Source organism: Bombina bombina, chromosome 5, assembly GCF_027579735.1.
Source record: "Bombina bombina isolate aBomBom1 chromosome 5, aBomBom1.pri, whole genome shotgun sequence".
Taxonomy (NCBI): Eukaryota; Metazoa; Chordata; class Amphibia; order Anura; family Bombinatoridae; genus Bombina; species Bombina bombina.
The window spans coordinates 81,404,199-81,417,960 of NC_069503.1; the positions used below are offsets into that span (position 1 = coordinate 81,404,199).

Consider the following 13,762-nt stretch of genomic DNA (forward strand, 5'->3'; position numbering starts at 1 on the left):
AAAGCAAAATTGGTGATAAAAGTAAATTGGAAAATTGTTTAAAATTACATGCTCTATCTGAATCATGAAAGTTTATTTTGGCCTAGACTGTCCCTTTAAGGCCTTAATCTTTTCCTGCATCTCCTCTGGGGAAGTCTCCACCTCGACCACAGCTGATAGTGCGGTGTAGCCGCTCCCACCACCGCAGCGTTCGCCGCTGCCAGTTGAAAAACAAACCCTGTGAGTTGAAACATCTTCCTCAACATGGATTCAATTTTTTTTATCCATGGGCTCTTTAAATGACAAACTATCCTCGAGGGGAATAGTCGTCCGCTTTGCGAGCGTGTTAATAGCTCCATTCACCCTAGGAATGGCCCCCCATAGCTCAAGCTGAGAGTCCGGAACGGGGAACAGCTTTTTAAAAGAGGTAGAGGGAGAAAAGGACAAACCAAGTTTCTCCCACTCATTCTTAATAATAGTAGCCATCTTCATGGAAACTGGGAAGGTCTGAGGCACCACCCTGTCCTCGTAAACCCTATCTATTTTAGGGATCGATGGTTCTTCGGGAAGTTTCGGCTCTGGAACCTCCAAAGTAGCAAGCACTTCTTTCAGTAAAAAGCGTAAATGCTCCATCTTAAACTTAAAATCTGGCTCCTCCGCAGCCGGAGGTCTAGAAGACGCCGATTTCGTCCCAGAGAGAGCGCCCTATGAAGAGTCGGAGGCGTTCTCATTAGCAGATAATCTATCAGAGACATCCAATGGAGTAGATGACCCCTAGGACGGAAGGCTATGTCTTTCCCTTTGCTTGCGCTTCGCAGGGCGTGGTAAGGCATGGAAGGCCGCAGAAACCGCCGTTTGCAGCTGAGCAGCGAAATCTGGCGGCAAAGAGACCCCTCCCACGGGAGGATCAGTCGGGCCCTGGGGAGCTGCATGTGTGATCAGAGATGAATGTAGGGAACGCACCTCGTGGGACGGAGAACCCTCAGAGGTGGACAGCTCAGTAGTGCTAAATATCTTATTCTTTTTAGATATTGCAATCTTATCAAAGCATGTGGAAAACAGCGGATCAACCTGCACCTCCCCACAATAAACACAGGTATTAGATTTAATTAAAGAGGGGGTATACTCTTACATATCAGAGTCCTCCATAGCTTGCGCCTTTAATACGGACCAGATAGATTAAATGGCACCTTTATAAACCAATGGCCGGGGCACTCACCACCTCCTATGACCCGGACCACAAAGAAATTGTTACGTCTCCCGCAATTGCCGATCAGGAAGAGGAAGTTGAAGAGGCCACACCCAGTCACATGGAGTGCCATGCAGGACTGCCCCTGCACTGTAGAGAAAACACGCCAAAAAAAGGCTGCGCCCATCTACACCTGATTGTTCACACATTGCTAGAGCCTCATCTCACACATGACACAGCACCAAACACAATAAAGATATTATGCATAAATCCCCCCCCCCCGTTCAATAATCCCATTTCCATGGATATTAACCCTTGATTCTCTACAGATAAAAGGAAACACACTGTGACCCTGTCTTCTTTATCATATGTGTATAAATGAAACGATCTTACCAGAATCTATGCCGTGAAACAGGAACTTGAGTGCATAAAGCAGGCAGCAAAACTTGTCAATGCTGATTTCTTAAGGAGCTGTTAATCTGAGTCGAGATGGTTTCGTAGAAAGACTCTCCCTGCATCTCTGGACTCTAACTTTCACCCATGCTCTCACTGAGAGGCTGACAGGACTACTTAAAACTCCAGTCCCATTTCAAAGAGTACTACCCTCCATAAGAGACCACTCTGAAATCTTCCAAACTCCTGTGACGAAAGGCAAAGAATGACTGGGGGATGAGGGGAGTGGGGGAGGTAATTAAGCCTTTGGCTGGAGTGTCTTTGCCTCCTCCTGGTGGCCAGGTTCTTAATTACCACAAGTAATGAATGAAGCAGTGGACTCTCCTCCCATTAAGAAGGAAAGGTGCTTTATTGGGGATCCTGAGCTTCTACATGCTACAGCATGGCTCCTATAGCTCAGTCCCCTATAGTAATGATGAGAGGAAGTATTGGAAGAAGAGAGAATGGTGCTATATGGGGATCCTGAGCTACTTTCTGCTACAACACGGGTCCCATACCTGATCCCCCTATAGTGATAATGAGAGGAAGAGTTGGAAGAAGAGAGAAAGGTGCTACCTGGGGATCCTGAGCTGCTTCATGCTACAGCACGGCTCCCATACCTCAGCCCCCAATAGTAATGATGAGAGGAAGGGTTTGAAGAAGAGAGTAAGGTGCTATATGGGGATCCTAAGCTGCTACATGCTACAGCACAGCTCACATACCTCAGCCCCCTATAGTAATGATTAGAGGAAGGCTTTGAAGAAGAGAGAACAGTACTATATGGGGATCCTAAGCTACTACATGCTACAGCACAGCTCCCATACCTCTGCCCCCTATAGTAATGATGAGAGAAAGGGTTTGAAGAAGAGAGAATGGTGCTATATGGGGATCCTGAGCTGCTACATGCTACAGCACGGCTCCCCTAACTCAGCCCCCTATAGTAATAATGAGAGGAAGGGTTTGAAGAAGAATGTAAGGTGCTATATGGGGATCCTGAGATGCTACATACTACAGCATGGCTACCATACCTCAGCCCCCTATAGTAATGAGGAGAGGAAGGGTTTGAAGAAGAGAGAAGAGTACTATATTGGGATCCTGAGCTACTTCCTGCTACAGCACGGCTCACATTCCTCAGCCCCCTATAGTGATGATGAGAGGAAGGGTTGGGAGAAGAGAAAAAGGTGCTATATGGGGATCCTGAGCTGCTACATGCTACAGTATGGCTCCCATACCTCAGCCCCCTTTAGTAATGATGAGAGGAAGGGTTGGAAGAAGAGAGAACAGTACTATATGGGGATCCTAAGCTACTTCCTGCTACAGCACAGCTCCCATACCTCAGCCCCCTATAGTAATGAGGAGAGGAAGGGTTTGAAGAAGAGAGTAAGGTGCTATATGGGAATCCTGAGCTACTACATGCTACAGCACGGCTCACATACCTCAGGCCCCTATAGTAATAATGAGAGGAAGGGTTTGAAGAAGAATGTAAGGTGCTATATGGGGATCCTGAGCTGCTACATACTACAGCATGGCTACCATACCTCATCCCCCTATAGTTATGATGAGCGGAAGTGTTGGAAGAAGAGAGAATGGTGCTATATGGGGTTCCTGAGCTACTACATGCTACAGCACAGCTCCCATACCTCATCCCCCTATAGTTATGATGAGAGGAAGTGTTGGAAGAAGAGAGAATGGTGCTATATGGGGATCCTGAGCTACTACATGCTACAGCACAGCTCCCATACCTCATCCCCCTATAGTTATGATGAGAGGAAAAGTTGGAAGAAGAGAGAAAGGTGCTACCTGGGGATCCTGAGCTGCTTCATGCTACAGCACGGCTCCCATACCTCAGCCCCCAATAGTAATGATGAGAGGAAGGGTTTGAAGAAGAGAGTAAGGTGCTATATGGGGATCCTAAGCTGCTACATTCTACAGCACAGCTCCCATACCTCAGCCCCCTATAGTAATGATTAGAGGAAGGCTTTGAAGAAGAGAGAACAGTACTATATGGGGATCCTAAGCTACTACATGCTACAGCACAGCTCCCATACCTCAGCCCCCTATAGTAATGATGAGAGAAAGGGTTTGAAGAAGAGAGAATGGTGCTATATGGGGATCCTGAGCTGCTACATGCTACAGCACGGCTCCCATAACTCAGCCCCCTATAGTAATAATGAGAGGAAGGGTTTGAAGAAGAATGTAAGGTGCTATATGGGGATCCTGAGATGCTACATACTACAGCATGGCTACCATACCTCAGCCCCCTATAGTAATGAGGAGAGGAAGGGTTTGAAGAAGAGAGAAGAGTACTATATTGGGATCCTGAGCTACTTCCTGCTACAGCACGGCTCACATTCCTCAGCCCCCTATAGTGATGATGAGAGGAAGGGTTGGGAGAAGAGAAAAAGGTGCTATATGGGGATCCTGAGCTGCTACATGCTACAGTATGGCTCCCATACCTCAGCCCCCTTTAGTAATGATGAGAGGAAGGGTTGGAAGAAGAGAGAACAGTACTATATGGGGATGGATCCTAAGCTACTTCCTACTACAGCACAGCTCCCATACCTCAGCCCCCTATAGTAATGAGGAGAGGAAGGGTTTGAAGAAGAGAGTAAGGTGCTATATGGGAATCCTGAGCTACTACATGCTACAGCACGGCTCACATACCTCAGCCCCCTATAGTAATAATGAGAGGAAGGGTTTGAAGAAGAATGTAAGGTGCTATATGGGGATCCTGATCAAGGTCAGACAACTTCTTCTTGAGTGAAGCTGTTGCATAGACATTTATTATTAAAGAAATACCCTCGGTAAGGATGCATCAGATAATCACTGAGAGCCCTATAAGAAGCCTTTAGCAATGATAAAAAGCCCTTACTTATGATGCAAGAGGCACTGTGGCAATCAGAAGAACCAATGAAAAGCTTTTAGCAGGAGTTAGAAATCTTTAAAACGGGGCTTAATTATCCCATGTGCCTTAAAAATTGTTCCTTGCGCCCACATTTCTGACTACGGAACTACTTTAAGTCACACACCCCTGGATCATTTTTATGTTTATCATCAGTTATTTGTAGAGCGCCAACAGATCCCACAGCGCTATAACATAGGTTTAATATGCAAAGGTAGCAGTTATAGGAGACAAATGGATAGAGGACTGTTGTGAATCACCTCTCATGAATGTGATCTACAAAACAGGGCTTGTGGCATAAATGCTAAGGGGGTTCAAGCGGATGAGAAAAGGAGGAGAGGTAAGAACGGTTAGCATATAATGTATGTATGTTATGTATCACTGAACAGTAGAGTCTTTAAAGGGATAGGAAAGTCAAAATTAAACTTGCATGATTCGGATAGAACATATAATTTTAAGATACTTTTAAATTCACTTCTATTTTAAAATGTGCCTTGTTCTCTTGGTATTCATTGTTACAAAGAGAATATCCACATATCCAACACTAATGGGTGCAACTGGTGATTGGTGCATGCACACATTTGTCTCTTGTGATTGGCTAACTGGATGTGTTCAGCTAATTCCATTAGTACATTGCTGCCCCTTCAGAAAAGGATATCAAAAGAATGAAGAAAATTTGACAACAGAAGTAAACTGGAGTGTCCCCTATCTCAGTCATAAAAGAACAAATTGGGTTTCATGTCCATTTAAGGAACTTTATAAACTAGGGGAGAGTCTTGTGGAGTGAGGCAGAGAGTTAGGGGCTATTCTGGAGAAGTCCTGTAAACGGGAATGTGAGGAGGTAACAAGAGAGGAGGAGAGAAGAAGGTCATGAGCAGAGCGAAGGGGACTGGAGGGAGAGTATCTGGAGACGAGGTCTGAGATACGGGGGGGGGGCAGTGTTATTGAGGGCCTTGTATGTCAGAGTCAGGATTTTGTGTTTTATTCTGGAGGTTAGAGGAAGCCAGTGAAGGGGCTGGCAGAGAGGTGCAGCAGATGAGGAGCAACGTGTAAGAAAGCCTGGCAGAGGTATTTATTATGGATTGTAAATGAGCTAGATAGCAGCTGGGAAGACCAGAGAGAATGGAATTGCAGTAGTCAAGGAGGGAAATGATGAGAGAGTGGATTAAAATCATCTTTTTTTTATTTATATTAGGAAACTTGTTAAAAATCACAAACTAGATTCTGAAAAAAAGCAAGATTAGATTATTCTTACCATTGTTAGGGGATGTTTCTATCTTTAATGTGGTCACTTGTTCCTCAGTACCCTGCGCCTCTGTCTTCATCTCTACATGGTCAGCTGTGACCACTAACAAACCTGTCAACAAGGAATAAAACACATCAGGTAAAAGTTAGAGTGGAGATTTATATTGTTATATGCTCTATAAATTAAGCCAGGGTCAGTAATGTAAAAATGACACGCGCTAACATATGGCTCGACCAACTCATGCGCCAGGGTGCCACATTATATGCATTTATATTTAAAGGTGTAGTTTTTTTATGTGTATTGATGAGGTTGTCTTGTGTTCACCCTGTGTGAGTCACCTGCATGGATAATATGTGTTGAACAAAAAGTAGAGTCTCGCTGGAGAATTGCGAACACTTACTTGAAAAGTATGCACACAAAACACTCTGTGCCCAGACTGATGGGCAGTTATTGAGTTACAAGATTTATTTTTAAAATATAACTTATTAAATTATTAAACTTAAAATAAGGATGACACACAATTAAAATCGACAGACACTGATTCGTGTGATGTTGCAATAAATGAGTTATATGGGGATTAATTATGTATCCATGCCTGTCTATACATTTGTATACTATTCCCCACAATGACTTTAGTTACAATTCACTCTGTATATTGTAAATTACTTGATAATATTAGTTGTGAATTAAATCTTACTCTATCAATTTATTATCATCTATTACCCAATATACAATCGATTTCGCTCAAGTCTAAGTTTAAATAAATCCTCATAGGGGCTGAGTCGAAATATGTACTTGCTGTTATATTGCCTACAATGAAACTGTGAGGTCAAATGTTGTTATTGAATCATATGAGTTTTCTTATGTATTGTACTTTATAGCCACCTATAAAGCTAATTCATGACCTTAAACCGCCATAATGGCTTTTGTAGTTGTATGATCCTCGTAGTTTAATCTGTATATATTCTTATGCGATAAGATATTGATGCTAAATGTTACACAGATATTTAATAGCGTTTATTATATCTATATATTTCGTGCTCATGGAATTAATGTTTGATTACTCACTAATGATTGTTGGATTCCTATGTCAGTTATTTGTATCTTCCATGTGAAGGTACGCAAGAGATAAGATATTAAACAAAAAGGTTGCCAAACACATGGCTGCTATTGATTCAATGTGATCAACGCCCCATACCACCTAGTGAGTGTATTCATAGGTACATAAATCAGTTGGCCTCGTACTTGATTTAAATTTTAAAATAAGACACATTGGCCTCTATTTATCAAGCTGTCAACCGCAAATACGCTGGAATTCCGTAGCGTATTTGTGGCGAGCCTGATTTGCCGTAGTTATCAAACCCTACAGACCGGCAAAAGTAGAATATAGTGACGTAACATACGATCCGCCGGACTCAGTCCGACACAGATTGATGGTTAGGTCACTACAGATGTTCCGAATGCAAGTTCGGCACAATCTGACTACTTTTGGAAGTAATCAAAGAACTACCAGATACGCTCGCCACTTTTCCGGCCCAGCGTACCTGTTTTTCAATCCGACGCCCTGGAGGCGGCGGATGCCATAGGAATCAATGGGAGTCTGACAGCAGTGAAAGCTTATGTTCGCTGCTGCCCGATATCCCATTGATTCCTATGGTAAATGTCTACACCTAACACCCTAACATGTACCCCGAGTCTAAACACCCCTAATCTGCCCCCCCTACACCTACATTATACTTATTAACCCCTAAACCGCCGCTCCCGGACCCTGCCGCAACTCAATAAACTTATTAACCCCTAAACCGCCGCTCCCGGACCCCGCCGCAACTCTAATAAATGTATTAACCTCTAAACCGCCGCTCCCGGACCCCGCCGCCACCTACATTATACCTATTAACCCCTAATCTGCCGCCCCCCTACACCGCCGCCACTATAATAAACATATTAACCCCTAAACCTAAGTCTAACCCTAACCCTAACACCCCCCTAACTTAAATATAATTTAAATAACTCTAAATAAATATTACTATAATTAACTAAATTATTCCTATTTAAAACTAAATACTTACCTGTAACATAAACCCTAAGGCCTAGATTTGGAGTTTGGCGGTAGATGGGCTGTTAACGCTCCGCGGGCTTTTTTCTGGCCGCACCATAAAATTAACTCTGGTATCGAGAGTTCAAAAAAATGCTGCGTTAGGCTCCAAAAAAGGAGCGTAGAGCATTTTTACCGCAAATGCAACTCTCGATACCAGAGTTGCTTACGGACGCGGCCAGCCTCAAAAACGTGCTCGTGCACGATTCTCCCATAGGAAACAATGGGGCTGTTTGAGCTGTAAAAAAACCTAACACCTGCAAAAAAGCAGCGTTCAGCTCCTAACGCAGCCCCATTGTTTCCTATGGGGAAACACTTCCTACGTCTGCACCTAACACCCTAACATGTACCCCGAGTCTAAACACCCCTAACCTTACACTTATTAACCCCTAATCTGCCGCCCCCGCTATCGCTGACCCCTGCATATTATTTTTAACCCCTAATCTTCCGCTCCGTACACCGCCGCAACCTACGTTATCCCTATGTACCCCTAATCTGCTGCCCCTAACACCGCCGACCCCTATATTATATTTATTAACCCCTAATCTGCCCCCCTCAACGTCGCCGACACCTGCCTACACTTATTAACCCCTAATCTGCCGAGCGGACCTGAGCGCTACTATAATAAAGTTATTAACCCCTAACCCGCCTCACTAACCCTATCATAAATAGTATTAACCCCTAATCTGCCCTCCCTAACATCGCCGACACCTAACTTCAATTATTAACCCCTAATCTGACGACCGGAGCTCATCGCTACTATAATAAATGGATTAACCCCTAAAGCTAAGTCTAACCCTAACACTAACACCCCCCTAACTTAAATATAATTTACATCTAACGAAATTAATTAACTCTTATTAAATAAATTATTCCTATTTAAAGCTAAATACTTACCTGTAAAATAAATCCTAATATAGCTACAATATAAATTATAATTACATTGTAGCTATTTTAGGATTAATATTTATTTTACAGGCAACTTTGTAATTATTTTAACCAGGTACAATAGCTATTAAATAGTTAAGAACTATTTAATAGTTACCTAGTTAAAATAATAACAAAATTACCTGTAAAATAAGTCCTAACCTAAGTTATAATTAAACCTAACACTACCCTATCAATAAATTAATTAAATAAAATACCTACAATTACCTACAATAAAACATAAGAAAAATATTACAACAATTTTAAACTAATTACACCTACTCTAAGCCCCCTAATAAAATAACAAAGACCCCCAAAATAAAAAATTCCCTACCCTATTCTAAATTAATAAATGTAAAAGCTCTTTTACCTTACCAGCCCTGAACAGGGCCCTTTGCGGGGCATGCCCCAAGAAAATCAGCTCTTTTGCCTGTAAAAAGAAACATACAATACCCCCCCTCCAACATTACAACCCACCACCCACATACCCCTAATCTAAACCCCCCTTAAATAAACCTAACACTAAGCCCCTGAAGATCTTCCTACCTTGTCTTCACCTCACCGGGTATCACCGATCGGTCCTGGCTCCGATATCTTCATCCAACCCAAGCGGGGGCTAGACATCCACTGAAGAAGTCCAGAAGAGGGTCCAAAGTCTTCCTCCTATCCGGCAAGAAGAGGACATCCGGACCGGCAAACATCTTCATCCAAGCGGCATCTTCGATCTTCTTCCACCGGTGTGGAGCGGGTCCATGTTGAAGCAGCCGACGCGGATCCATCCTCTTCTTCCGGCGTCTCCCGACGAATGACGGTTCCTTTAAGGGACGTCATCCAAGATGGCGTCCCTCGAATTCCGATTGGCTGATAGGATTCTATCAGCCAATCGGAATTAAGGTAGGAATATTCTGATTGGCTGATGGAATCAGCCAATCAGAATCAAGTTCAATCCGATTGGCTGATCCAATTAGCCAATCACATTGAGCTCGCATTCTATTGGCTGTTCCGATCAGCCAATAGAATGTGAGCTCAATCTGATTGGCTGATTGGATCAGCCAATCGGATTGAACTTGATTCTGATTGGCTGATTCCATCAGCCAATCAGAATATTCCTACCTTAATTCCGATTGGCTGATAGAATCCTATCAGCCAATCGGAATTCGAGGGACGCCATCTTGGATGACGTCCCTTAAAGGAACCGTCATTCGTCGGGAGACGCCGGAAGAAGAGGATGGATCCGCGTCGGCTGATTCAAGATGGACCCGCTCCGCACCGGATGGAAGAAGATCGAAGATGCCGCTTGGAGAAGATGTTTGCCGGTCCGGATGTCCTCTTCTTGCCGGATAGGAGGAAGACTTTGGAGCCTCTTCTGGACCTCTTCAGCACCGGATGCCAGGACGGATCGGTGATACCTGGATGGTGAAGACAAGGTAGGAAGATCTTCAGGGGCTTAGTGTTAGGTTTATTTAAGGGGGGTTTGGGTTAGATTAGGGGTATGTGGGTGGTGGGTTGTAATGTTGGGGGGGGTATTGTATGTTTTTTTTTACAGGCAAAAGAGCTGAACTTCTTGGGGCATGCCCCGCAAAGGGCCCTGTTCAGGGCTGGTAAGGTAAAAGAGCTTTTAACTCTATTAATTTAGAATAGGGTAGGGCATTTTTTTATTTTGGGGGTCTTTGTTATTTTATTAGGGGGCTTAGAGTAGGTGTAATTAGTTTAAAATTGTTGTAATATTTTTCTTATGTTTGTAAATATTTTTTTATTTTTTGTAACTTAGTTCTTTTTTATTTTTTGTACTTTAGTTAGTTTATGTAATTGTAGTTATTTGTAGCAATTGTATTTAATTTATTTATTGATAGTGTAGTGTTAGGTTAATTGTAGGTAATTGTAGGTATTTTATTTAATTAATTTATTGATAGGGTAGTGTTAGGTTTAATTATAACTTAGGTTAGGATTTATTTTACAGGTAATTTTGTTATTATTTTAACTAGGTAACTATTAAATAGTTCTTAACTATTTAATAGCTATTGTACCTGGTTAAAATAATTACCAAGTTGCCTGTAAAATAAATATTAATCCTAAAATAGCTACAATATAATTATAATTTATATTGTAGCTATATTAGGATGTATTTTACAGGTAAGTATTTAGCTTTAAATAGGAATAATTTATTTAATAAGAGTTAATTAATTTCGTTAGATTTAAATTATATTTAACTTAGGGGGGTGTTAGTGTTAGGGTTAGACTTAGCTTTAGGGGTTAATCCATTTATTATAGTAGCGGTGAGCTCCGGTCGTCAGATTAGGGGTTAATAATTGAAGTTAGGTGTCGGCGATGTTAGGGAGGGCAGATTAGGGGTTAATACTATTTATGATAGGGTTAGTGAGGCGGATTAGGGGTTAATAACTTTATTATAGTAGCGCTCAGGTCCGCTCGGCAGATTAGGGGTTAATAAGTGTAGGCAGGTGTCGGCGACGTTGAGGGGGGCAGATTAGGGGTTAATAAATATAATATAGGGGTCGGCGGTGTTAGGGGCAGCAGATTAGGGTACATAAGGATAACGTAGGTGGCGGCGCTTTGCGGTCGGCAGATTAGGGGTTAATTATTGTAAGTAGCTGGCGGCGACGTTGTGGGGGGCAGGTTAGGGGTTAATAAATGTAATACAGGGGTCGGCGGGGTTAGGGGCAGCAGATTAGGGGTACATAAGTATAACGTAGGTAGCGGTCGGCAGATTAGGGGTTAAAAAATTTTAATCGAGTGGCGGCGATGTGGGGGGACCTCGGTTTAGGGGTACATAGGTAGTTTATGGGTGTTAGTGTACTTTAGGGTACAGTAGTTAAGAGCTTTATGAACCGGCGTTAGCCCAGAAAGCTCTTAACTCCTGCTTTTTTCCGGCGGCTGGAGTTTTGTCGTTAGAGCTCTAGCGCTCACTTCAGAAACGACTCTAAATACCGGCGTTAGAAAGATCCCATTGAAAAGATAGGATACACAATTGACGTAAGGGGATCTGCGGTATGGAAAAGTCGCGGCTGAAAAGTGAGCGTTAGACCCTTTAATCACTGACTCCAAATACCGGCGGTAGCCTAAAACCAGCGTTAGGAGCCTCTAACGCTGGTTTTCACGGCTAACGCCAAACTCCAAATCTAGGCCTAAGATAGTTACAACATAACTAATAGTTACATTGTAGCTAGCTTAGGATTTATTTTTATTTTACAGGCAACTTTGTATTTATTTTAACTAGGTAGAATAGTTATTAAATAGTTATTAACGATTTAATAACTACCTAGCTAAAATAAATACAAATTTACCTGTAAAATAATACCTAACCTAAGTTACAATTACACCTAACACTACACTATAATTAAAATAACTACAATTAAATAAAACTAATTACAATTAAATAAAATTAACTAAAGTACAAAAACCCCCCCCCACTAAATTACAGAAAATAAAAAAAAAATACAAGAATTTTAAACTAATTACACCTAATCCCCCTAATAAAATAAAAAAGCCCCCAAAAATAATAAAAATCCCTACCCTATACTAAATTACAAATAGCCCTTATAAGGGCCTTTTGCGGGGCATTGCCCCAAAGTAATCAGCTCTTTTACCTGTAAAAAAAAAATACAATACCCCCCCAACATTAAACCCACCACTCACACACCCAACCCTACTCTAAAACCCACCCAATCCCCCCTTAATAAAACCTAACACTAACAACTTGAAGATCACCCTACCTTGAGCCGTCTTCACCCAGCCGGGCACAAGTGGACCTCCAGAGGGGCAGAAGTCTTCAACTGATACGGGCAGAAGTCTTCAACCGATACGGGCAGAAGAGGACCTCCAGACGGGCAGAAGGCTTCATCCAGGCGGCATCTTCTATCTTCATCCATCCGGAGCGGGTCCATCTTCAATATCCTGATGTCACTTCCGGTTAATAATACCGGATGTAAACAAACCCGGCTTTATTTCCGGTTGTTCGTTGCTAAGGTCAAACTCGGTGACACTTCAATTTGTTTATGGTAGTGTCTCAAAGTTACTCCATTCTTATATTTTGCACAAAGGCTTAGTTTAGTGACATCGATTTCCTGATGTCACTTCCGGTTAATAATACCGGATGTAAACAAACCCGGCATTACTTCCGGTTGTCCGTTGCTAAGGGCAAACCCGGTGATACTTCAATTGTTATTTTGGTTGTTAGGGATGGTATCTCAAAATTGCTCTATTTTTTATTCTGTGCAGAGACTAATGATAGCGTAATTTAAACACTTATCTTCATTAAAAGGACCCAAAGGACTAACTTATATAAAAAATTCAAGCCAAACAACTATCCCATAACCTTGGGATAAAGGACCCTATCAGAGATTCTATAGAGACAACTATAGAAATAACTTTGGTGGTAGAGATGACCAAGGCCAAACTCAGTACCCTGTATGGCACTATAGAAAGGCACATAGACGCCAATATAGAGGAGGAAGAGGGAACAATCCCCAAAATTATTATGGAGATCAAAGATATACCGAGGATCAAAGCAACGAATATCATAACATTGGATCCAGACATGTATATTGGGACAACGAAAGACAATATGACAACCACGAAAGAAGGAACTATGAAACACAAGATAGAAAACAACCCAAAAATCCGGAAAAGGCCTGCAGCCAGAATGAAGGCATCCACAGAATAGCACAGAATGGTGATATGAATCCAGGAACGAGCTTAAATCAAACTGCCTCTTCATCACATTTTTTAAGGATGAATCCATCAACAGCAAAAGACAAACAAGTAAAATAGAAGAAACAGAGAGGACAGAAGAGAAGGCCCCTGACACAGTAAAGCAAGGAAAAAAGATCAGAGGTAAACGGGGGGGCAAAAGAACAACGAAAAAGATACCAAATAATGAAGAAGAGATGACATTGGATGACACAGAACCTATACAGATAGCAACTACATCAAAAACTCCACACACCGTGACAAATATTGGAGATGGTATTTTCA

At 42.2% G+C, this 13,762-nt stretch overlaps 1 protein-coding gene across 1 annotated transcript in view; it reads right to left on the reverse strand.

Annotated features, from left to right (window-relative positions):
• LOC128659919 (gastrula zinc finger protein XlCGF26.1-like) overlaps positions 1–13,762 on the reverse strand; it is a 117,525-nt gene that overhangs the window by 55,986 nt on the left and 47,777 nt on the right. The window contains exon 3 of the mRNA XM_053713506.1: positions 5,758–5,859. Coding sequence (XP_053569481.1) covers positions 5,758–5,859 — 102 coding nt within the window. The remainder of the gene's footprint in view (positions 1–5,757; positions 5,860–13,762) is intronic.